The 23949-nt window shown below is 45.6% G+C and overlaps 1 protein-coding gene across 2 annotated transcripts in view; it reads right to left on the reverse strand.

Moving 5' to 3' along the window:
- Nucleotides 1-23949, reverse strand: part of KSR2 (kinase suppressor of ras 2) — a 251485-nt gene that overhangs the window by 61096 nt on the left and 166440 nt on the right. For both annotated transcript variants that reach the window (XM_056859782.1, XM_056859783.1), the window contains exons 11-14: nucleotides 18143-18184; nucleotides 17797-17863; nucleotides 11557-11605; nucleotides 9493-9854 (exon numbers count right to left, since the gene is read on the reverse strand). In XM_056859782.1, coding sequence (XP_056715760.1) covers nucleotides 9493-9854; nucleotides 11557-11605; nucleotides 17797-17863; nucleotides 18143-18184 — 520 coding nt within the window. The remainder of the gene's footprint in view (nucleotides 1-9492; nucleotides 9855-11556; nucleotides 11606-17796; nucleotides 17864-18142; nucleotides 18185-23949) is intronic.

A 23949-nucleotide genomic window follows, 5' to 3' on the forward strand; every position in this document is an offset into this window, starting at 1 on the left:
GAGACGCAAATTCAATGCATTTTGATGGGAAGCTGCCTCTTCCATTCCGAGGGGGCTGTTAGAGGCGGACAGTCCTCCCCCCCATTTCACTTGAGAAAAAAACATCGACAACAACCGAGGCAACCGGCTACGGCCACCTTAGTTTATCTCCTCCCACCCAGAGTGGAAATCAAGTCAAGACAGAACAACCAGTTGCCCGTTTGCTTTCCTTTGAACAGATTGCATTTGTAATTGGCTTGGCAAGGCCTGGCAATGTTTGACCCTTTCCTTGCCTTCGAAGGCTCCTTAATATATTCTCTGCTCTGTGTGCTGACTGATCTTTCGAACTCCAGGAAGCAGCAACGGAAAAGTTGTTGGAGTGGACAAAAAAAACCCCTTCCTTCATTTGAAGAGACAAACCTTTCTGATTAAAAAGATGCCCTTGGCAACGGGTGGGTGGGGAGAAGAAGAAATACTAGTAGTTATAAGATGGTTATGCTTCACCCCGCAACTTTTACCATTACAACCACAAGATCACCAAATTGAAGGTGACAGGGGGCATTACCCTCGGTAGCACTGGATGAGGTTGCCAAGGAAGGTCCCGAGTCTGGGAAACTTCAGATGTTGAACACATGAAGCTGCCTTGTACTGAATCAGACCCTTGGTCCATCAAAGTCAGTATTGTCTACTCAGACTGGCAGCGGCTCTCCAGGGTCTCAGGCAGAGGCCTTTCACATCACCTACTTGTCTAGTCCCTTTAACTGGAGATGCCTGGGGATTGAACCTGGGACCTTTTGCATACCAAGCAGATGCTCTAGAAACTGAGCCAAAGTCCCTCCCAGAGGTTCGAGGCTGTGGACTGGATCAAGCAATCCATTGGTGCTTTCTTTCCTTCTTTCAAGCTCCCTTGACCAAAAGGTCTTGAGCAATAAAATGGGAAGCCTTTATTTCTTTAAGGAAAATACGGCGGGTAGTCAATGTTGTTCTTGGGTCTCCATCTGCCAGCAAAAAGGGGGCTGTTTTATCTTTTGTTATGGTGGCAGGTAATTTTATTGAGACAGGGGTAATAATTGATTGCGACAGGAATTATATTGGGGGCACTCCAACATCATATGGGATAATGAATCCATTGGTGCAAGGCCCACCGATCTTCCTCACTTTCTCCTCCCTACAACAACCCCTTGAACACATGAACACATGAAGCTGCCTTATACTGAATCAGTATAGGGTCCATTAAAGTCCAGTATAAGGTCCATCAAAGTCAGTATCATCTACTCAGACGGGCAGCGGCTCTCCAGGGTCTCAGGCAGAGGTCTTTCACATAACCCCCTTGCCTTGTCCCTTTAACTGGAGGTGCCGAGGATTGAACCTGAGACCTTCTGCATGCCAAGCAGAGTCTCTACCACTGAGCCACAGCTTTTCCCCAATACACCCTTCCCAGCCTCCACCCAAATCTCCAGGAATTGAGTTGGCAACCCAATTCTTACCCTCCCCCATCCTGGAGCTGTGGAGTCAGTGAAACTTAAAATGGCGTAAAGCATTCCTTTTTTTAGACGTCTTATCCAGCCACCCATACATATTAGGAAGATACACTCCTTTGACTTCTGAATTGTATGTTTCTACTTTAACTTTGTATAATTGCATTGTGAGTAATGTAAGATGTATATTGTTTCACAACGTTTATGTATGGTCTCTAGTTATACATCTTATTTTTCAGAAGCTACAAGCACACGGAAGAATTTAAAGCTTGAAAAAATATCTATGAAATGGGAATTTACCGGAAGCCCATTGCGCAATATTCTTGCTCCGTTGCTTTTTGTTCCATGTATGGACTTTTTGACTTGTGAGCGTCTAACGCCTTTTGTACTTCTTAACGCTTTGCGTTCTTTATTTATTGTACATTTTGGACCCTTGTCCTTTTGTTCTCATCAACTGCGGTTGTCTCTCTGAGGTCTTTTCCTCATAATATATTTTCTATCACCATAACCCAGTTGTGATATGTAATTGCCTTCAAATTGGCTTGTTTTTACTTGTGCTTGGTTTTTGAATCCATACTCCCTGTTTAAGCACTAGTAACCACTTCTTTGATTAAGTACCTGGAGGTTGGCAACCCTCTCCATCCCCAAAACCTCCCGCTGGTGATGAAGAGGGACCTGGCAGCCCTATCTGCAGCCAAAAATGTTTTTCCCCATGGCAAAAACCTAGTATCTTGTCCTAGAGATCCTTTTTCTGAAGACAATCTGATTTCCACATATGTTGCATGCAGAAGGTCCCAGGTATATTCCCTGGCATCTCCAGTTGAAAGGGCTCAGATAGCAGGTGTTGAGAAAGACAGCTATCTGCCTGAGACCTTGGAGACAGAAAGGCAAAAACCCCAGTCTGGGCAAGTCTAGAAGGCCTGGCCAGTCCCACAAGCCTCCAGTCTTTTTCCAGCCACAACCACGGGATGTTAAAAGAAATTCCGCCAAGTTTGAGAGTGTTGCCAGCTAAACTTTCAGGCATCTCCAGTCCAATCACTTTTCCCTACACCCCCCACCCCCGTCCTTGTGAGCTGTCAGAATGAAATGGCATCTCCCCAGAGGAAGATGTGCACTCATTTAATGTATGTATTAATAAGCATATTGACTTTTTCCCCCTTGTCAGTCTCTATCAAGATTTATTCCCCTTCATGGTCCCTTATTGATTGAGGAAAGCAGTATTCCCACAGGTCAATCAATCCTGATCCACACCCCAGACGGAAGTCAATAGCTATTTATTATATGATTTATGAGCTTCATTACTTTAAATGTTATTAAAGGAAGAACATGGCAGAAAGTGCAGGGGGGGGGAAGCAACAGATGTACAGAGAAGGTGGCAATCCAGCCTAAAAAAAAAATGGGGTGCATTTACAAAGCACGGCAGGTCAGGGACATCACAGCCAGCTAGGAGGATGGGGAAAAGAGGTTTCGTGAAAAATGCCGAATTGCTGCCTTTCATTGGGCCCCATGTTTTGATCACAAGCTCCTGCCCCCGCGAGAGGTGGGTATGAATCACCCTATATTTTGAGTTGCTGATACTATTGTTTTCTGCTCCTACTTCCCGAAATCTTCCCCTCCTGCAGGTGGGTCTGCGCAAGCTGCTGAAGAGATTGGTGGGTTGCTGAATAAGTGGCATTCGTGGTTAGTGGCCAAATCAAACCAAAGCTTAGAATAATAGCCCAGCACAGCTGATAGAAGCTGTGGCTCAGTGGCAGAGCGCCTGCTTTTCAGCCTAAGGTCCCCGGTTCCATCCCTGATATCTCCATTTAAAAGGATCCAATAATAGATGTCAAAGACCTCTGCCTAAGACCCTGGAGAGCTGCTGGCAGTCAGAGCAAACAAGACTGACCTTGATCGGCCAGGGGTTTGATTCAGCATAAGGCAGCTTCATGTATTCCACAACAGTATTTAGATAGTGTATCGACAAATGGTACTGATTACCAAATGACTCTTGCACATTGTTTCTCTGGCACATCAGGGCAGGAATCCCACATCAACAAAATGCCCAGAGTTGCCTGTGGGGAGTGATCTCATCTTTACCTCATTCTCTCCTGTGCTTATCTACTGATCTGTCCTCCAAGAATGTTGGGGAAGATAAATATGGCACTAACATACTTCTGGCCCAACCTCCCCCTCCATACTTATGGATGTCAGTTTGAGTTTCCCTGGGCCACTCTACACATTCAGAAAAAGTACAAAGACTTTGTGGACCATACTACTTCAAAATGGAGGTAGGTGATCCCGCGTTTGAGTTTTCTCCCTGCCCATCGAAAACCTAGCAAATGGGTTATGTATGTGGCATTTGCTGTACATTCAGGACACAGAGGCATTTTCTCCCTCTCTGACAATACTAGAAAGTGGGGTCATCTGCTGAAGCTGGAGGGGGAGAGATTCAAACCAGATAAAAGGAAGTATTTCTTCACACAACACATAGGGCGAAAACGCATGGTCGCTTTATCCTCCTTTAATCCCTGTTTCAGCCAGGATTCAGCCAGGATCGTTTCGCCTAATGTGCGATCCTAGCTAAAACAGGGATTAAAGGAAGATAAAGCGACCATGTGTTTTCACCCATAGTTAAATTATGGAACTCCCTGCCCCAGGATGTGGTGTTGGCTGCCAACTTGGAAGGCTTGAAGAGGGGAGTGGACCTGTTCATGGAAGAGAGGGGTATTCATGGCTCTTAGTGAAAATGGATGCTAGTCATGATGCATACCTATTCTCTCCAGGATCAGAGGAGCATGCCTATTATATTAGGTGCTGTGGAACACAGGCAGGACAATGCTGCTGCAGCTGTCTTGTTCGTGGGCTTCCTAGAGGCACCTGGTTGGTCACTGTGTGAGCAGACTGCTGGACTTGATGGACCTTGGTCTGATCCAGCATGGCCTTTCTTATGTTCTTATTGATACTGGTCCTGATGCATACCTATTCTCTCCAGGATCAGAGGGGCATACCTATTACATTAGGTGCCGTGGAACAAAGGCAGGATAATGCTGCTGCAGTTTGTCTTGTTTGGGGGCTTCCTAGAAGCCCCTGGTTGGCCACTGTGTGAACAGACTGCTGGAAATGATGGACCTTGGTCTGATCCAGCATGGCCTTTCTTATGTTCTTAATGAAGAGGCTGCTCTTTGCTGACTTCAAGAATGAAAGTGGGAGGCTGGAGAGGGGTAATCTGAAAACTATAGACGCCCCAAGCCATTTATTACGACTTCAAGGGTCAAAACTAGTTCTGTTTATGTCAAGACGAGAGGGGCTGAAATCTGTGGCCTGAACCCCACTCGTTTTAGTGCTATGCATTAACACTGAGGTGAAATGGAGGAGGCCTGTTTTCTGAATGAGTGTCCATCCCCCCCGTATATTCTCCCATTCAGAAAATGAGATCAGGAAGCAGCATTTTCACTCTAGTTTGGTGTTGTGGTATTGTTGTGTAGCCAAATACAGCTGGCTACATGGTGTTATGACATCTCTGCAATGGTTGCGCATAAGGCTTGGGTGGATTACAAAGTCAGCAAAGTGAACCCTATTTAAAAACACACACACACAAAAAATGGCACCAAAGTCATTTTGCTGAGAAGGACAGCAACAGGAGCAAGACATTTCAAAAAGTGTAGAGGTTACATTCTACATGAAGCTGCCTTATACTGAATCAGACCCTTGGTCCATCAAAGTCAGTATTGTCTACTCAGACTGGCAGTGGCTCTCCAGGGTCTCAGGCAGGGGTCTTTCATGTCACCTACTTGCCTTTAACTGGAGATGCCTGGGATTGAACCTGGGATCTTCTTCATGCCAAGCAGATGCTCTACCACTGAGCCACGGTCCTTCCAGTCCCCTCAGAATTTCCCCCCCATTAAAAACGAAACCCAGTGAAATTTCAACTCAGCCTCGTACACACAAGCTCAAGACCAACTCCAACAAAAGTTATCATCAACGCAATTAGTCAAATAAAGTTTGGAGGAGACGTTATTGAAGTCCTTTCCGGGAGATTTTTATGAGCCGGTTGCAGAAAAGTCCTCCCTTTGCTAACGTAGGGTGTATCTCATAAAATGATTTCCATGTCATTAAGACATGTTTTCCTTGCCATGAGGGAAGAACACAGAAAACACACTTTTTCATCTTCGGCAGTCTTGATAAGCCACCAAGAAGAAACGGGCCTGTGTCTCCCGGTATTCCTTTGGCGCCGCCATCATTAAATGGGCGATCACAAGACATACCTGAAACTAACGAGCCTTAATTAAGGACAGCTTCCCTGAAACCAGCTGCTGGGAGGCTGGCAACTTTGTAGAAAGAGGAGCATCGTTAGTGACATGAAGAGGACGGGAAGCGAGCGGAACAGGATGTAGGGCAGCCTCCATATTGCCTGAGGGCCAGTTTAACAAGCACAAGGAAAACGGCGGTGTTTAATATTTCATCAAAGTGGTTCGGTGTTTAAACACCACACTTCCTTTTATGATTGTTTGATCAACGCAATTGCACGGAAAGTTGTTGACACTTTGGGGAGAGAGAGAGGGAGAGAGAGAGGGATGCTATCATTTTGAGCATGGCAAGAAGCTCCCAGCAGATAAATCTAAAAGAGCAACCTGACTTTTTAAAAGTTACTTTTACGACCCTAGACGTAAACTCGTTTTTAGAAATAGAAGATTTCTAAACTCGTTTTTAGAAATAGAGATTTTTTTTAATGTGCTAAAGGTAATGAAGAGACTTGATATCAGGAGCTGCTGGGGTAAAATCTAAAAAACAACCAGTGGTTAAGAACGGAGGACTCTAATCTGGAGAACCGGGTTTGATTCCCCACTCCTCCACATGAGCGGCAGAGTCTAATCTGGCGAACTGGATTAGTTTCCCCACTCCTCCACATGAAGCCAGCTGGGTGACCTTGGGCTAGTCACAGTTCTCTTCCAGCTCTCTCAGCATCTCCTACTTCACAAGGTGTCTGTTGTGGGGAGAGGAGGGGAAGGAGATTGTAAGCCGAATCAGCATATAAAAAACCAACTCCTCCTCCTCGTGTGACCCTAGATGCACATTGTGAAGGAATGGACTCACAAACTGTAAAGTTTTTGCTCTTTCTGAGACCCTTGATATGTAACACCTGTAAAGGCACCTCTCTGGAGTGTTCTGAGGTAATGTTTGTTATGTCTACCTATTTTCGCTGCCACCAAAGGCCGCTAAGGAGAAGGCGCGATGCAGAGTGGCGGGGCCACCTCAGACGGCAGTTTCCTGCCCCCTCTTCTGTAGCATATTCAGACCACTGAGTGCAACTCAGCATCCCATCTCCTGTTCTTGAAAACTAATTGAGATTAATGCTAAGTGCCCACACCGTTGATTCCCCAAGGGGAAATCTATTAGGCATTCTGAAGATTCCCCCACCCCCGGAAATTCCAATCACACTCACCTTGCGGGAAACATCTCATGCAGAACATCAGTTTTTATACAAAGCCAATTTTGTATTAAGGACTATCCCCCACCCCCACCTGCTGCTTCTCTTCTTGAGAGATGAAAAGTACAGGGAAGAGAGAAACCGCTTGGGCTGTTTCTGCGTGGCAACAGTTCCCCGTGTAGCTCTTGGTGCTGCAAATGCAGAGGCATTCACAGCATTTTCTCTGAACATTTCTTGCCTCAGCCTCCACATTTCCACTTATAACTATTCAACAAAAGGGGTATACACTTACCTTTCTTTTAAAGCAAGCAAGCAGGGAAGTAGTAGATTTTAACAAAAGGTCATTAAACGTTACTGTGCTATAAATAATTTGTCAATTACCAATGTAAAAAGCCCTCCAGTGTTGGTGGTGGGGATGGCAGCCTTGTAGGTGAATGCAAGGAAAATTATTATTGTTGTTGTTGTCAATTTATTAATTTTATTAAGTTTCTATCCCACCCTCCCCTGCCAAGACCGGGCTCTGGGCTGCTTGCACAATAGATTAAGATAAAATAAAGTAAACAGAATAAAAACCCTTAAAGCATCAATTTAAAAGCCCTATAAAATAAAATTTAAAAAAGGACAAAATGTCTGATGGTGCTTCCCCCAAGTGTACCATGCAGTCACAGCTGGGCGAGCAGATGGATAAAATCCCCCTAATGGTAGCAAAAAAGGGTGGGCAGAAATGTAAGTTAGGGAGGCCAGCATTTATAAGAAAAGGAACCATAGCTGGCCTCAACCATAAGCCTGGTGGAATAGCTCAGTCTTGCATGCCCTGCAGAACCCATTAAGGTTCTGCAGGGCCCTGGTTCCCCCCCCCCCATCTAAACCACTGACACAAAGGAACTCGCATACTTCCACTAGCTTCACTCTAATTACTATGAACACCAGAAGAATCGTCAAGCGTATACTTTAAAGAAGTGTTGACGACCCTGGGTCGAGAAATTCCTGGAGATTTGGGGGCACAGCCTGGGAAGGTCGGGGTCTGGGGAGGGACCTCAGTAGAATATAATGCCATAGAGTCCACCCTTCCAAAGCAGCCATGTTCTCCAGAGGAACTAATCCGTGTAGTCTGGAGATAAGCTGAGATCTCCAGGCCCCTTCTGGAGGCTGGCAAGCCTACTTTTAAATCACATCCTTTCTAAAAGCCAAACACTTGAATACAGTTTGGCACATTATGTATTTTACATATTTATCATCTTCATGTCATTACCACTCTTGAGGTGGATTCTACATATATATATATATATATATATATATATATATATATATATATATATATATATATATATATATATATAAAGCTTCTGTCCTTCTTGCTTCTTTCTGCTGCTGCAACACAGCACAGAACATCGGATGAGCCAAGGAAAGCCATTCAAGGTTGGTAAAAACAGTACCTGTGATAGCACTATATGGCTTTTTCCTTGGGCTGCACTAAATCTAAAGGCACCACTGCAATTACCACGAGCACAACAACAACCCTGCTGGAACGCACTTAAAATCTAACCCGGGCTACCCTCCTGTATCCAACAGTGGCTGGCCAGATGTCACTGAGTACTCACAAGATGCCACTGTGGGCAATTGCCCATTCTCAGGCTAGCCTACCTCAGAAGATTGTTGTTAAGGATAAAATTGAGAATAATGTAAGCCACTTTAGGATGCCCTGGAGAGACAGGCAGGGTTTATTTTATTTATTTACTTCATTTATACAAGAAGGGAGTGATGATTAGGGCCTTCCCTTCTGTCATGACTACCTGGTATTCAGCGACACTCTATCCTTCATGGATTTTTCTAAACCCCGTTAAAAGCCATTTAAATCTTTTCCTTTATCCCTTAGAAGCTCCTTGATCCATTGATCTTGAGCAGCGTAAATCTAATGTTTGAGGGATATAAGGACTGAAACAAATCTTGCCCCTGACAACGTAGCCTTGGGATCCCTGTCGCGTAATAAAAAAGGCATTGTGCCAGAGACAGAGGTATTAGATTTATATGTTAAAAGGGGAGAGATATAACATGATCGAAGTTCCTCATAAAAGCGGCATTCCAAGAGGACATGAGCTAATGAATCAATAGAGCTAGAAGAGCAAGGACAGGTCCTGCCTGGGTATGGTATATTCAAAGTTCTGCCCTGCATAACTAGGGTTGCCAGGTCCCTCTTCACAACCAGTGGGAGGTTTTTGGGACGGAGCCTGAGGAGGGCAGGGTTTGGGGAAGGGAGGGATTTCAATGCCATAGAATCCAATTGCCAAAGGCGGCCATTTTCGCCAGGTGATCTGATCTCTATCGGCTGGAGATCAGTTGTAAAAGCAGGAGATCTCCTGCTACTACCTGGAGGTTGGCAACCCTACGCATAACCATAGAGGGGTTAGCATTCATTTAAATCAGCGGCCACCACCAAACCATGCATGGCTGTTTCCCTCGTGGTCACCCCTCCGACGACTTCGAGGTTTTGTCCTGATTATGCATGTGGTTTCCAACCGCCAGAGGTCACCTAGCTTGGAAACCTTTACTTTTCCTGCTGTCCATCCGCTCAAAACTGCCCCCATCTGGCGGGAGGGGAAGGCGGTAGTCAAACCTGCGGCTTACCTGGTGATGATGGCGAGGTGGGGAGGGCTCATGCAAGCGCCCATGAACAGCACCACGTTCTCGTGCCGCGTCTGCCGGTAGGCCATCACTTCCCGCTTGAAGGCCTTAAGTTGGTCCTCATTGTCCCGCTCAATGTCAATGAGGCGGATGGCCACTTCGCCGTGCCAGCGGCCGTGAAACACCTGCCCGAAGCGGCCGTTGCCAATCAGCTCGCCAATCTCCAGCTGCTCGAAAGGGATGTCCCACTCTTGCAGGAAAATGCTGGTCTGGCTGGCCTTGCGTGGGAAATTGCGGGCCGACAGGAGCGAGAGGTTCATCTCCTCAAAGTCGTCTTCCGACTCCTCTTCGTGTCCCTCTTCGTTCTGGGAAAGGGAGAAAGGAGAGGTTAATTTACAGGATAATCCTGGCATATGACCCTTTATGACGTATCTCTCCTATACCCTCCCCCAAACCCATTCAAATATGCCTCATAAGTACAAACCCTGTCAGAAACACACCACAAAACAAAGCCTTGCCTGGTGCACCCATTCAAGAAGAGTTGGTTTTTATATGCCAACTTTCTCTACCACTTAAGGGAGACTCAAACCAGTTTACAATCCCCTTCCCTTCCCCTCCCCTCCACAGACACCATGTGAGGTAGGTGGGGCTGAGGGAGTGTGACTAGTTCAAGGTCACCCAGCTAGAAACAAAGCCAGTTCACCAGATTAGCGTCCGCCGCTCATGTGGACGAGTGGGGAATCAAACCCTGTTCTCCAGATCAGACTCCACTGCTCCAAACCACCGCTCTTAACCCCTATGCCACGCTTAACTTGTATGCTGTGATCTCACAGGTAGCTCAGGAGTCCACAAGAAGGTGCCGGTGGGCACCATGGTACCAGATGACACCTTTTCTGATGCCCGCCAAGTGTTTTTAGAAAGTGGCAGGGGCTAGGTGGGGTGTTTGTCCAGCAGGGCTTCCGATTGGCTGTACAGATTAAAGGCTAAAACAGGGATTAAAGGAGGATAAAGTGACCATGCGTTTTCGCCCTATCTCTGTCTCTCCTCCTCACTATCAAGTATGTTTGTTCCTGAATAAAGCCTTATCTACACTTTAATCCGGTTGTGCATCTTTGCTGTGTTAATTACCCTGCCAACGTTTGGAGAGCCAGCATGGTGCAGTGGTTAAGAGCTATGGATTGGAGCGGTGAACTCTGATCTGGAGAACCGGGTTTGATTCCCCACTCCTTCACATGAAGCCAGCTGGGTGACCTTGAGCTAGTCATAGCTCTATTAGACCTCTCTCAGCCCCACCTACCTCACAGGGTGTCTGTTGTGGGGGGGGGGGGAAGGGAAGGTGATTGTAAGCCAGTCTGATTCCTCCTTAAGTGGTAGAGAAAGTCGGCATATAAAAACCAACTCCTCCTCCTCCTCTTCTTCTTCTTGGGAACCTCCCTGAAGCACCTTGCTGGTCACCACCAAAGTGAGAAAGCCAGATTAGGTGGTCCGTCAGTCTGATCCAACAAGGTCATTCTTATGCAACTCAAGATAAAGCTCAAAGCGAGCTCACATCATCTTCTTATTCATGCCAGCTGACAATTTTCCTTTCCTGCCTACGGCAGCTGCTAACTCATTAACCAGGAACAGAAGCTGATGTTTTCCCCCTGTTCTGCCCATATTGAGGAAGTTTACAGCGACTTGCAGAATTTCAGTTTCTCCTCATAACCGACAAGACAGATGGACCATTCGCCACAACTAGACAGCTTCAGTGGGCACAAGGAGGGGGGAAAAAACTGCTGTCGTGAACAGGCTAATCGCGCACACCAGCTCTCAATTCAATATGGGCACAGAGGCAAGAGAGTGGCTTACAGATCCACTAATGCCAAGCAAAGTGGTAATGAATTTTATGAGTCCTAAAAGGATGTTCGGGCACAGCAAGGTCAACACAGGAGGTCTCTCGAGATAGGGTGGGGTATTTTTAAAAAAATCCAAAGATATATTCCCACAGAAGCCAAGTAACTGACTCTGTTGGGTCTTTGCCGAGACCTTAGCAAAGTTCACTCCTTTGGATCCGCGCGCGTGCCTTACCTCAGAGGTTGGCTCCACTTCAATTTGAAGTAATGGATTTCCTTCCAGCCTTTAAAGAAAAAACAAACACTGAAAATTACTCAAGAAAGCCATAAACAATGCTATTTATGCCCTAATACATAATCCTCCCAGCCTTCAACAGGAAATGGACAGTGTTATCCTAAGCAGAGGTGCACCCCCCTCTAGGCACAGTGACTTTAGTTGACTTAGATGCTTAGGATGGCACCGGTAGTCACTTCATCACCCCTGGCAAGTAATAATTGCCTCCAGACAGACCAAATGGGGATATTTTATATACTGGAAGATACTTTATTTCTTGTTGCTTTTTAAACTGTCATTGTGCAGCCAATTATTTTCATAGGCAGATAACTCTTTTTGTGCAAGCCAGTGGCTATCTAGAGTTACTTGCAAGACTATGTTAAACTCCAGGCAGACGAAGTCCCGTTATTCTCAACCCCCAGTTCTGCCCCAGAATTGATTTCTTCCCTTAAAGGAAATCAGAACTCAGCCAGAAATGGGCCTGAGAGTCCTGAACGCAATGCAGTTTGACCAGGCCACATATCGGTGGCCCTCGTCATGAAATATATTCTGTTTGTTGACTGGTCGCTTCTGGTGCCTGCAGGTACACACTTCCACTGCCTGCTTGTGAGTGTTCTGTTGCCTGTGCTGCCAGCTGCATGTGCTGCCTTGCGCTGCTGGAGAAGGGCATGTGAGTGGCGCACAAAACATCAGTGTTCCTGGTGGCCACGGCAGTGGTGTCCCTAGCTGTACCCACTAGCCAGCACCATCAGGGAAAGGGCACGCAGGCAGTGTGGGCAATTGTGACTGCAGGTGGTGGGAGAGGTTGTGAGCGGGCAGCGGAAGGACACACAAGAAGGGAAGCCTAGTGGTGGGCATGGGAGGGGGCGGACACCCTCTGCCCAGGGCCCCCCAAAACCTGGAATCAGCGCTGGTTGTTATTTATCCTTCATGGCAGGAGTTGCCAAAGTCTATGTTGTGAAAGAGGACTAAGGTACGACCTTAGGAAATTACTTGACTTCAAAATAATGAATGGTTGCAGGTCGAACAAAAAGAACGATACCAAACTATTCCTTCTCTTTTACCCTTCAGTAATCCAAGAGGTCCTTGCTGAAAGGCTTATAACCTACAAAATCAAAACTCCCCAGGCCATAAAAAACGGCCCCTCTTTATAAAGCAAACCAAACACAACAGTTAATTGTGCTGAACAGCACCAATATATTTGGAGCTCAGTGGAAAAAAATATGAATAGATTCCCAGACCAAATTTATTTCCTTATGAATGCACTTGATGAGAAGCCAGTCCAAATACCTGTTCCTGCATATATCATAATCACTCAACACCCATTGGTTTTCTGACATATGGTCAGTGCACAATTAAGGTTTCCATTGGAAGCAAAATGACTATTTAACCTACGTAACCGCACAGGGGATTCAATGATTTACATATGATTTATTTAGTAGAAAAATGCCCTTCGTTATGACAGGTAAGGGTGGCCAGTGTGGTGGAAGGACTTCTGCAATGAAAGCATGCAGAGTCACATGGCTAAATAACCATGTGACTACCTAACAGAGGGATCCATGTTTGGGGAACAGGAGGCTGGACAAAACGGACCTCTGGCCTAATTCAGGGGGGCTCTTTTTATATAACCAAAGCAACAGCTGTTCCACGCATCCACAGGTTTGCTGCGGACCTGTGGCAGGTGACATCCTGTAGAATCTGAGCTTGCAGGTTTGGAGAATGTTTTGTGATGTTTGACGAAGGCCAAGAAACCAAAGAGGGAGCACTATATTTAAAGGTGCCTACTCAAACTCCTTGGAGGAAGCTCAGGATAAAAACATAACACAGCCCAGTAGAGCTTTTGACCTCCTTCATGAATGGCTACTTTTAATAATACCACTACTTTAAAAAACAAACAACATGCCCTACTCATCCAGTGCTGCTCCTAAGCATTCCACGTATTTTATCTCAGTGCTGGCTCTCTAGTTGCAGAGAACCTTCTTTCCAACATGGGGGAACATCAAAAATGTGGAACCCCCCACCCCATGTGTAGGGTTGCCAGGTCCCCCTGCACCACCAGCAGGAGGTTTTTGGGGTGGAGCCTGAGAAGGGCGGGGTTTGGGGAGGGACTTCAATGCCATAGAGCCCAATTGCCAAAGCGGCCATTTTCTCCAAGGGAAACTGAACTATAGCAGCTGGAGATCAGTTGTAATCAGCAGGAGATCTCCAGCTACTACCTGGAGGTTGGCAACCCTACCCATGTGCAAACTGAAACGGTGCAAACCATTCTACAAACCCACTCTCCTCTGGTGACATCTGGCCTCAGTGAGACCCAAACAAGTTTCTACAGATAGGATATAAATTAAATGTATAGCATTAAGCAGCAGAGAAAGGGATAAACCTGAATCCAGCTTATAGAGACAGAGGGACTCTGTTTCGGGCATCTTGACTAACATGCCACAGCCGTGGTCTCCCCCTTGGGGGTCCGTTCAATCTAGAGAGGTTTTAGAATCTTATCTTTCCTTGAAAACAGGCACCATTAGCCACTAACAGCAGTGGAATATATGCAGTTGCTGATTCAATTTTTCACTTCTGCTTCATTGATTGCCAACTAATCTCCAGGGGCCTTGTAGCCAGAGATTGCCGTAACCATCCGAGCGCTCGCAAGAGGATGCTCACATAATATTATTTGTTTGCTCGGTCCACCTCTCTTCAGGCTGCGTATTCAGAGCAACGTGGAGGTCATATTGTCAAATGCCATGGGCAGCAGATTTCTAATTCAGATAGAAATCTGGAGTCACACCCGCCAATGACTTGAGATACTTTTTATTTCCACATTGGAAGCAGAAAAATTCCAAGCCACACGGGACTGCAGCTCCTGTTTCTTATAATGGCATGCAGGTATGGCGGAGTCAGTGCAAGAAAGGTAGCAAGCTGGTGGGGTGGAGTGGAGCGGCTGAGACAGGGAGCTACAAATCAGTAAATCCCCCAGGCTAAATCTCACCTCTACCAACTCACAAAGGGGTCATAAGAACATAAGCAAAGCCATGCTGGATCAGACCAAGGCCCGTCAAGTCCAGCAGTCTGTTCACACAGTGGCCAACCAGGTGCCTCTAGAAAGCCCACAAACAAGACAACTGCAGCAGCATTATCCTGCCTTTGTTCCACAGCACCTAATACAATAGGCATGCTCCTGGAGAGAATAGGTATGCATCATGACTAGTATCCATTTTGACTAGTAGCCGCAGATAGCCCTCTCCTCCATGAACATGTCCACTCCCCTCTTAAAGCCTCCCAAGTTGGCAACCATCACCACATCTTGGGGCAGGGAGTTCCACAATTTAACTATGTCTTGTGTGAAGAAATACTTCCTTTTATCAGTTTTGAATCTCTCACCCTCCTGCTTCAGCTGATGACCCCACGTTCTAGTATTATGAGAGAGGGAGAAAAGCTTCTCCCTGTCCACTCTCTCCATACCTTGCTTACCATGTATACCCACCCATGGTGGGGTAAGCCTGGCCTATCGGGCTCATGTAGTGAAATAGAGAGAATAGGAATGCATCATGACTAGCATCCATTTTGACTAGTAGCCATGGATAGCCCTATCCTCCATGAATGAACATGTTGACTCCCCTCTTAAAGCCTTCCAAGTTGGCAGCCATCTTAAGCAGGCAACTTCCAGGCAACTGCTGGTTTGTTCAGTCATCCTCTGTCCCTTTGCTTTAAGGGAAAGCCTTTGGCATTTTAGGGCTCGAGCTCTCCCACAACAGCACAAAAATGCTAACCGCAAAATGCCACAGCTCAAGACGTTCAAAGGGAAGATGGCAGATCCAACTTCTAATAGTGATTTTCCAAGATGGCTCAAATAATAAAAATAATAAAATAAACCCAAGTCAGGTCTTAAGAGGAACTTTTCAAGAGCTGGGCTGAGAGCGAGCTTCTCCTGAAGGGGCAAAATCATTGTCTTTAACTCCATAGGACAGCCATCTGAAATCGGTTCTCTGCTGTCAAGGGTGTCTCAAAGAAGAAGGGCAAGAAAGCAAAGGGGGGAGCTGCTTGGAATTCATTTGCTTGCAGTTTACAGAGGTACCAACAAAAGCTGAATTGGCTTCAGCAGGCAATGGGAGGGAAAACACATTAATTTTTAAAGTAGGCTCTAGGCTGGCAATTCATCTCTAACCCCCGAGTTTGGGTTTGAGAGGATTCTTTAATCTGCAGCACATAAGCAGCTGCCACTCTGAGCTCTCGCCTCGCCGAAGTCAATTACTCTTGCCTAACAGCCTGGGAAGAGAGCCTTACAAAGGGACTGACAGGCTGGCTGCCTTTGGCATCAAGTGACACTTCCCATTCCACATCTGGCTTGCCCTGACCTTTACAATCCAACACAATTACAACAAATGGCAAAAAGCAGGTGCGTGCTGCTGTTTTCAACTGCTTTTTCTATCATGCAAAAAAGGTAGTTCCATATATGTATGATGCTCGCTGGTAAAAGTCGATGCAAAAGATCCCACTTTGCATTTTACACTGTGCAACGGGAAACAGAATCTAAAGTGTGGAAACACAACCAATATGGGCTGCATCTTGTAATGTGATGTTATGGCTGCTGATTGATTTTGGTTAGGTGGATTTTCTGGTTAATAATCCAGAATAGTCATCTGATGCTGAGTCAATGGTTTGGAGATGGTCTCCTGATAACTAGGAATCAGTTTGTATTTTTGAACCAGACACTTATTGGAGCTTGGGAAAGGTGGCACTCTACAGGTGAGGGCAGGAACAGAGATAGAGATTTAAAAAAAATAGACTGGAAGAGAGCTGTGAGTTCACTAAAGGTGAAATACCTTGGTATGCACGGTCTAATTCTGTGATGCCAATCTGACGCTGGATTAGCAGCTCTGCTGCCTATTCGGTGTGCCTGTTTGGCTCCAGTTATGTTGTGCTGGTAGATCTGTACATAAGGCTATTTTTTAGGATGGCAATGTAAGCATTGCTCTTTTATTCAAATGAAACCCAGTGGGCATGGCCTCTGGAACTTCTCACTGCCAAGGGAAGAAAAGAATGCACCCAATACAAAGACCCCTTAATTCTTATCGTGTATACTTTATAATGAGCTTTACACTCCCAATAATATATACCTATACCTTCCCTTTCCCTTCTTGTTGGTGTTTATTTTGTGTGTTATATGGTTCCCTTCCTCCTCTGTATGGTTTTCTCATCATTGTTTTATGCTGCTTATAGTTGAAGGAGCCTGGCTTTTAATTGATGAATTCTAGTTTTAATTGTAAATTATGCTTTTGCTTATTTTAATTGTATTGCAATGGTTGTGAGCTGCTCAGAGCCTGAACTGGTCAAAAATGGGTGGCATAAAAAATCCAATTCATGAATGAATGAATGAATGAATGAATGAATAAATAAATAAATAATATTTTACTCCTCTGTGTGGATGCAGGATGAATGAATGAATGAATGAATGAATAAATATTTTACTCCTCCTGATCCAATCTTACTACCACTAAAATGGGAAACAAAGCAGGAGTTCAGAGGCACCTTAAAGGTTAACAAAATTTATTCAAGCATCAATGTACATGAGTCAGAGATCACTTGATCAGATACTACAGATGAACACAACTACTCATCTGGAATTATTTATTTAGATATACTCTACTTTGCTACTCAATTGGGGCCCAATGTCGCTTGCAGCACCATTTTTTCCTCTGCCATTTTATCACTTACATGGGAGGCTGCATATCAGCACATAAAACACATGTGCAACCTGATCCAATGCATGCAATATATTTTTATGGCCTGTAATAGTCAACCACCCTGACCTAGATAGCCCCAGGCTAGCCTGATCTTGTCAGAACTCAGAAACTAAGCAGGGTCAGCCCTGGCTAGTATTTCAATGGGAGACCCCCGAGGAATACCAGGGGTGTGAGGCAGAGGCAGGCAATGGCAAGTCACCTCTGAATGTCTCTTGCCTTGAAAAACCTATGCAGTCACCATAAGTCAGCTGTGTCTTGACGGCCAAAAAAAAAAAAATCAGCCACATAAGGTTATCGGCAAAAATTAGCAGACTTTGTGCTACCTGGAAGCGAAACCTGCCTAGAATAAGCAACAGCTGCATCTCTTAAGAGCACACTTTACATCATTAGGGAGAGGAAGATGCCTTCAAACAGAGGAGCAAGACTTGACAACAAAGAGTACGCAAAGACCAGGGTGACTTACATTGGGTTAGAATTCACTGGATGAAGGATAACTTGGGGTGCTCTGGTGGGAGTCTCGGGGACAACATCTGAAAGAAACAAGGTTCCAGTTCAGAATAGTACCGCTAGTCATTTGATAGGCATATCCCTTTCCTTCTGTGTCCTACAATTCCCAAAAAAAACTGGACCAAACATGGCCAGCAGAGCTGCCCCCAAACCAAGCAAGCATTTCCACAGGAGGGAGGGAAATGGAGTCTAGGGCAGGGTGACAGGGTTGAATGGGCAGGCAATGGCATCCACCAGCCATAGCAAAAAGTGGGTGAGCAGGATTTGTCCAATAACACTGCTGTTGTTCTAGAGAAACCTACCTGGGAAGATGAATTGCTGCTTGTACTTGTAGTAATGGGAGGCTGAAAAGCAGAAAATTGACATATTATTACGACTTATCATATTAAAATATTTAGGGAGCACAAACAATACCAAGGCAGTAATGCACAGAGGAAGCAAGTGTGGCTTGTAACTACTATCCATAAATAGATGCTGTGCTATTTATGTACCCATAAATAGATGCTGTACTTGCCTGTATTAGGGTCAGCCTTAGGGCTCTGCATTTGGAACATCCCATCCTATGAATGTTACTCTTTGGAGTGTGGGGGGGGGGTCATACCACACCTCTGAAGTGCTAATCAGGGAGCACCAACATGAGTTTGGACCTGCTAAAAGGTAGGCCCAGTTTGGTGTACTATAGAAATAATCTATGACCAGCAAACCGCCTTATCTGCACAAATGAAGAAAGCTGCCTCTAAAATATACAGCAAAAAACACAGCCCCTCCAATGGAGGTGCAGTAACTAAAAGACCGACAGAATATCGCTTAAGATGAATTGTATGACAAACCTGAACCAAGACAGAAGACAGCCAAACGTACTCGATAACAATACTGTGGACATCCAAGGAACAAACAACGGGCACGACGATCAATCTCTCCACCAATGGAACCTAACACTTCATGTATCTGACAAAGTGGACTCCAGCTCACAAAAGCATGTGACACAATAAATTGATTAGTCTTTAAGGTGCCGCAGTGTGATATTTTAACCGAGAAGTTCCAGCATAATCCCATTATCCAGCCAAACTATCTGCCCCGCTGTTCCGATCATTCTTGTTATGACAAGCACCCAACATTAATTTCACATTCCAGGCGCTACCAACTTTGAAGACAGCGGAAGTTATTTTTCTTTGGGTCTAAAAACTGAAGGCGATTCATGCAGAAATCTAGGTAGGCAAGAGGACAGACGACTCCCAATGTCACTAACTGCCTCAAATCCCAAATGCCCTCTGTTTGACAACCCTGAACTTCTGGAATGCATTCCAAGATGTGTAGATCTCTCCTGGTAGGGGGGAGGGATATGGATCCGGTTAAGAACCACTACTGTAGAACAAATTGAGGCAATGCGCTACTCAAAGAGTTGACAGAAGACAAATTGAGTGGTATTTCCTAGTAGTTGGGCATGTAACCCCCCTCCCATAAGCTGAGTTCCATCAGTGGGTGGTAGACCTTACTTCAGTGATTCCCCAACATAGGATCCAAGGGTGCTAGCTACTCAGGGATAAATCCCAAAGGGTCTTGAATAAGTCAGGGGACAAAAGGGCATTTTTGTTCACTCCCTCCCAGCTGATTGCCTAGCAATCCACTGAGCTCACCCCAGGCAGGCACGTCACAATTATCCCCCTTGGGCTTGGCTGTGGACACTTCTCCCCAATGGCTGTGCAGGGAGCAAACCCTCTTCTTTCTTTGGAAACTGACTTACTGGCTGGGCAGCATATCTTTCCCAACGCAAAAAGCCAGTCCCCACCTCTTTGACGCAGGAGGTGGAGCCCAAGAAGAATTGTCGTTGGGTACTTTCACACATCCTGAATAATGCACTTTCAATCCACTTTAACAATTGTTTGCAAGTGGATTTTGCCATTTCACACAGTACAATCCATTTGAAAAGTGCATTGAAAGTGGATTGAAAGTGCATTATTCGGCGTGTATTGAAAGCCGAGACACAAGGGCAAAACAATAAAATTACTGCAAAAGAACGAAAATGCCCATTTTGAATGGATCAAATAGACTCCCTAGCCCACATTGTTTTAGCATGTCCACAAAATAATACAGCATGAAATAAATATATCACGCCCTGGATAAAACAGCTAAAGATACTTTCTAAGAAGCGGGTATGGTGTTATCTGCTGTCAAGCAGATCGGTCAATTGTGTGAGAGAGAGTGTCAAGGAAAATTTAAATTCCACTTCCCCTTTTTAAAGTGCGAAATGGTTGATGAATAACCAATGGCTGTTAAATCTAGGGAAAGGAAAGCACCCTTTGTGTCTGCAGGAAGTCGCCATTAGGAAGCAGCTGCCTCCGCAGTGTTCATCGTGGATGGGCATTTGGCCTGGAACTTCCCAACATGCTGCATGGCAGCCATTTTACGATGGCTCCCACCTCCCATGGCAACCTTCTTTTAAAATTCCCGAAGCCTCTGCATGTTCAATAACACTGGAGAGCTCTGATTTGCTGAAGGGGTAACATATGTGTTTTCTTTGCGGTGCCTGTTTCTTCTTCCTCCTACTGGCGTCTAGAAGGGTGCCTTTAAGTTCACTGTATCTTCTGAAAGTGAGACAATGTGATTTAAAAGCTTCTTGGTGGAAACCAAGATGGCTCAGCATGGATGAGTTGCTGGCATCTGGAGTACCACTGCAAGCTGGCGCTTCAGCAGTTGCTCACACAAATGCCTCCCACTAGGAGAAACTGCTGCCTTATTTTCACTATAGGCAAAGTCCAAGATTTCCTCTTAAAATCCTCAAAATCCATTCTGTCAGGTTGATTGTTCAAATGCTCAATATCAGATACTCAATATGACAAACGTGCTTCATCATTGAATTTTGCTAATTGTTTTTAAGTGTAATAACTTGACCTATAATATGAAGAAGACACATTTAGTTTTAGTTTTCGATAGAGGATCTATATTATTACTAGAGAAACTATTAGTGTGTACTCATGAAATGTCTACAGAAATGAAATATCATTCATTTTGTAAGAAAGAGAAGTAATATGGGGCATCACAGTATAACCAATTACAGAAATTATAGGGTGTACTTTAAGTCAAATTGGTTTTTGATGTATGGCTGTATGATGTATACCGTGTTTCCCCGAAAATAAGACACTGTCTTATATTTATTTTTCCTCAAGAAGACACACTATGGCTTATTTTCAGGGGATGTCTTATTTTTATTAAGTATGGTACAACAATCTACATTTATTCAAAGATAGTTAAGTCTTCTTCTTCTGGAACATCGTCATAACTCTCCAAACCCGGAATTCCATCCTGAATTTCTTGCGACTGAAGCTTTTCCCCTATCCCCTGGTGTTTGTGTGGGATGAGAGAGACCACAGACTGTTGCTGGTTGGTGCTGGGGGAGAGAGCTTTACTTCTTCCCCCTGAGGACACACAATACCTAAAGCACAGCGTCCTGCTCCTCACTACACTGAGGAGACTTTTACTTTCACTTTCACTCCCTCTGTGCCCCGGTGCAGAGGGAGCCTCCCGGCCGGGCCAGCAAAGCTCCGTCGCGGCTGGCACCAAACCGAACCGGGCGGGGAATGGCCTTCCGGGAGGCAAGGCCCTTGGCCTTCCCCACGGACCGCCGACCAGCTGAACAATGGGCGGGCACGGCCCGGGAATGGGCATGGCAGGGGGAAACGGGCTGGGCTACAGGACGAGTGGTCTGAGGCCGAGGAAACTCTCTGGGAACATTGGTTCTTGTAGGTTATCCGGGCTGTGTAACCGTGGTCTTGGAATTTTCTTTCCTGACGTTTCGCCAGCAACTGTGGCAGGCATCTTCAGAGGAGTAACACTGAAGAGACACTGTCCTTCAGTGTTACTCCTCTGAAGATGCCTGCCACAGTTGCTGGCGAAACGTCAGGAAAGAAAATTCCAAGACCACGGTTACACAGCCCGGATAACCTACAAGAACCAATGAACTCTGACCATGAAAGCCTTCGACAATATCTCTGGGAACAGCGAACTGGCGGGAAGTCTTGGTACGCTGCATAGCCATGCCTATCACTATGTCTTATTTTCGGGGTATGGCTTATATTGCGCAAATGCTTAGAAATCCTGCTACGGCTTATTTTATGGGTATGTCTTATTTTTGGGAAAACACAGTATCTGTAAACAAATATTCAATATCCATGCCAAGTTTTGGCCAAACTGCCAAAATCCAGAAATCTCCAGCTTTAACTCTAAAATTTATATCTAAACACACATGGAGTATTGCTGGAACAGAGCAAAGATCCCATCCTGTCAAATATCTCGTTTCTAGCAGCAGCTTGCCAGAACCCTTTAGAAAGCCCGCAAACAGAGTATAAAGGGTTGGACTAGATGGCCTATATGGCCCCTTCCAACTCTATGATTCTAAGGTAAATAAGCCAGCGTGATGTAGGGGTTAAGAGTGGTGGACTCTAATCTGGAGAACCGGGTTTGATTCCCCCTCTCCTCCACATGTGTGGTGGACTCTAATCTGGTGAACCAAGTTGGTTTCCCCACTCCTCCACATGAAGCCTGCTGGGTGACCCTGGGCTAGACACAGTTCTCTTCGAGCTCTCTCAGCCTCGCTTACCTCACAAGGTGTCTGTTGTGGGAAGAGGAAGGGAAGGAGATTTAAGATGCTTCTTAAAAGGCAGAGAAAGCTGGCCTATAAAAACCAACTCTTTTCTTCTTCTTCTTCTTCTTCCCCACTTTCTTTGCCCCCCTGTAGTTGGTATTCACAGGTATGCTTCCTTTGAACATGGAGGCTCCATTTATCTATCATGGCTGACAGCTTCTCAGAGGCTTATCCTCCAGAAATTTGTCTAAAGACCTCGTTACATGGGACCGTGATACCTTGTTACACCCATCTAAGCTAATGCCCATCACCACATCTTTGGGTGGCAAGTTCCTCCGTTAATTATGTGTTTGGCGGGAAGAACTTTATTTTGGTCTGTCATGAATTCTGCTGCCAACCAGTTCCTTTGAATGACCCTGAGTTCTAAGTATGCCTCGAGCACTTACAGATCAATCCCTTAAACATGCACAGAATGCTGAACGCAACATTTGCAAAATCCAGTCAGTGCAGTAGTCCATAGCTGTCAGGAGGAGATGCTCTTGTAGCCAGAGAATTATCTGTTAGAGGCCTGTGTGTGATTTAGATTGGGAAAATGGCATTGAGGGGAAAAGGTTAACACTCCCCCACCCCTCGATATGACTCTGATCTAGTTGTCCCCTCCCCACAGCCATCGTCTGATAAAATTACAGATGGATTCTGCCAGATCGTCCCCATCTCTTCTCGCTGCACCTCAGCGAAGCGGAAGAGTTCAACTCGACACGCACACAAGCATTTTTAAACATCAGGGGTTGAGAAGCGGCTTTCAGTTAATTCCCAAGCTTAGATTCCTGCACTGGGGAATAAGGAAGTTTGTTACGTAGCATGTCCATTGTGGTGGCTATATTAAATTATGCTCTGTGCTATTCTGGGCACATCTGGTCCGACTAGCAGCCTTGCCTTTCCTGGCGTGCTTTTGCAAGGCCATCAACCCACCAAGTGCTTCCTGACAGAACTTCCTCTCACTTCATTGTTTCCTCCAATTGTCTGTTTCAGCGCCCCAGCACAGATTTCGCATGCGAATGTCTTTCGAGTTCACCAGCGGCCAAAAAAAAAGCAGACCACATGGCGGACCCTAGATCTTGTTTTGGGGCCAGTTCATTTGTCCCCTTCCCCTTTTTCAGCCAAACGTTGCGCTGTCCTACCCATCGCCACCTCAACAATTCCGTTCCCCAAACAGGGGGATACTGTGAAACCAGATGCTGGTTTTGACCTTTAAAGCCTTATCCTGTCTGGGACCTTTGTTCCTGTGGAACCGCCTCTCCTGGTATGCCCCTCAGAGAACACTACGTTCATCAAATAACAATCTACTGGTGGTCCCGGGCCTGAAGAGTATCCAGCTGGCCTCAACCAGAACCAGGGCTTTCTCTGCCCTGGCTAGGGTTGGCAACCTCCAGGTACTAGCTGGAGATCTCCTACTATTACAACTGATCAGCCGATAGAGATCTGTTCACCTGGAGAAAATGGCTGCTTTGGCCATTGGACTCTATG

This window comes from Euleptes europaea, chromosome 13 (assembly GCF_029931775.1).
Source record: "Euleptes europaea isolate rEulEur1 chromosome 13, rEulEur1.hap1, whole genome shotgun sequence".
Classification (NCBI taxonomy): domain Eukaryota; kingdom Metazoa; phylum Chordata; class Lepidosauria; order Squamata; family Sphaerodactylidae; genus Euleptes; species Euleptes europaea.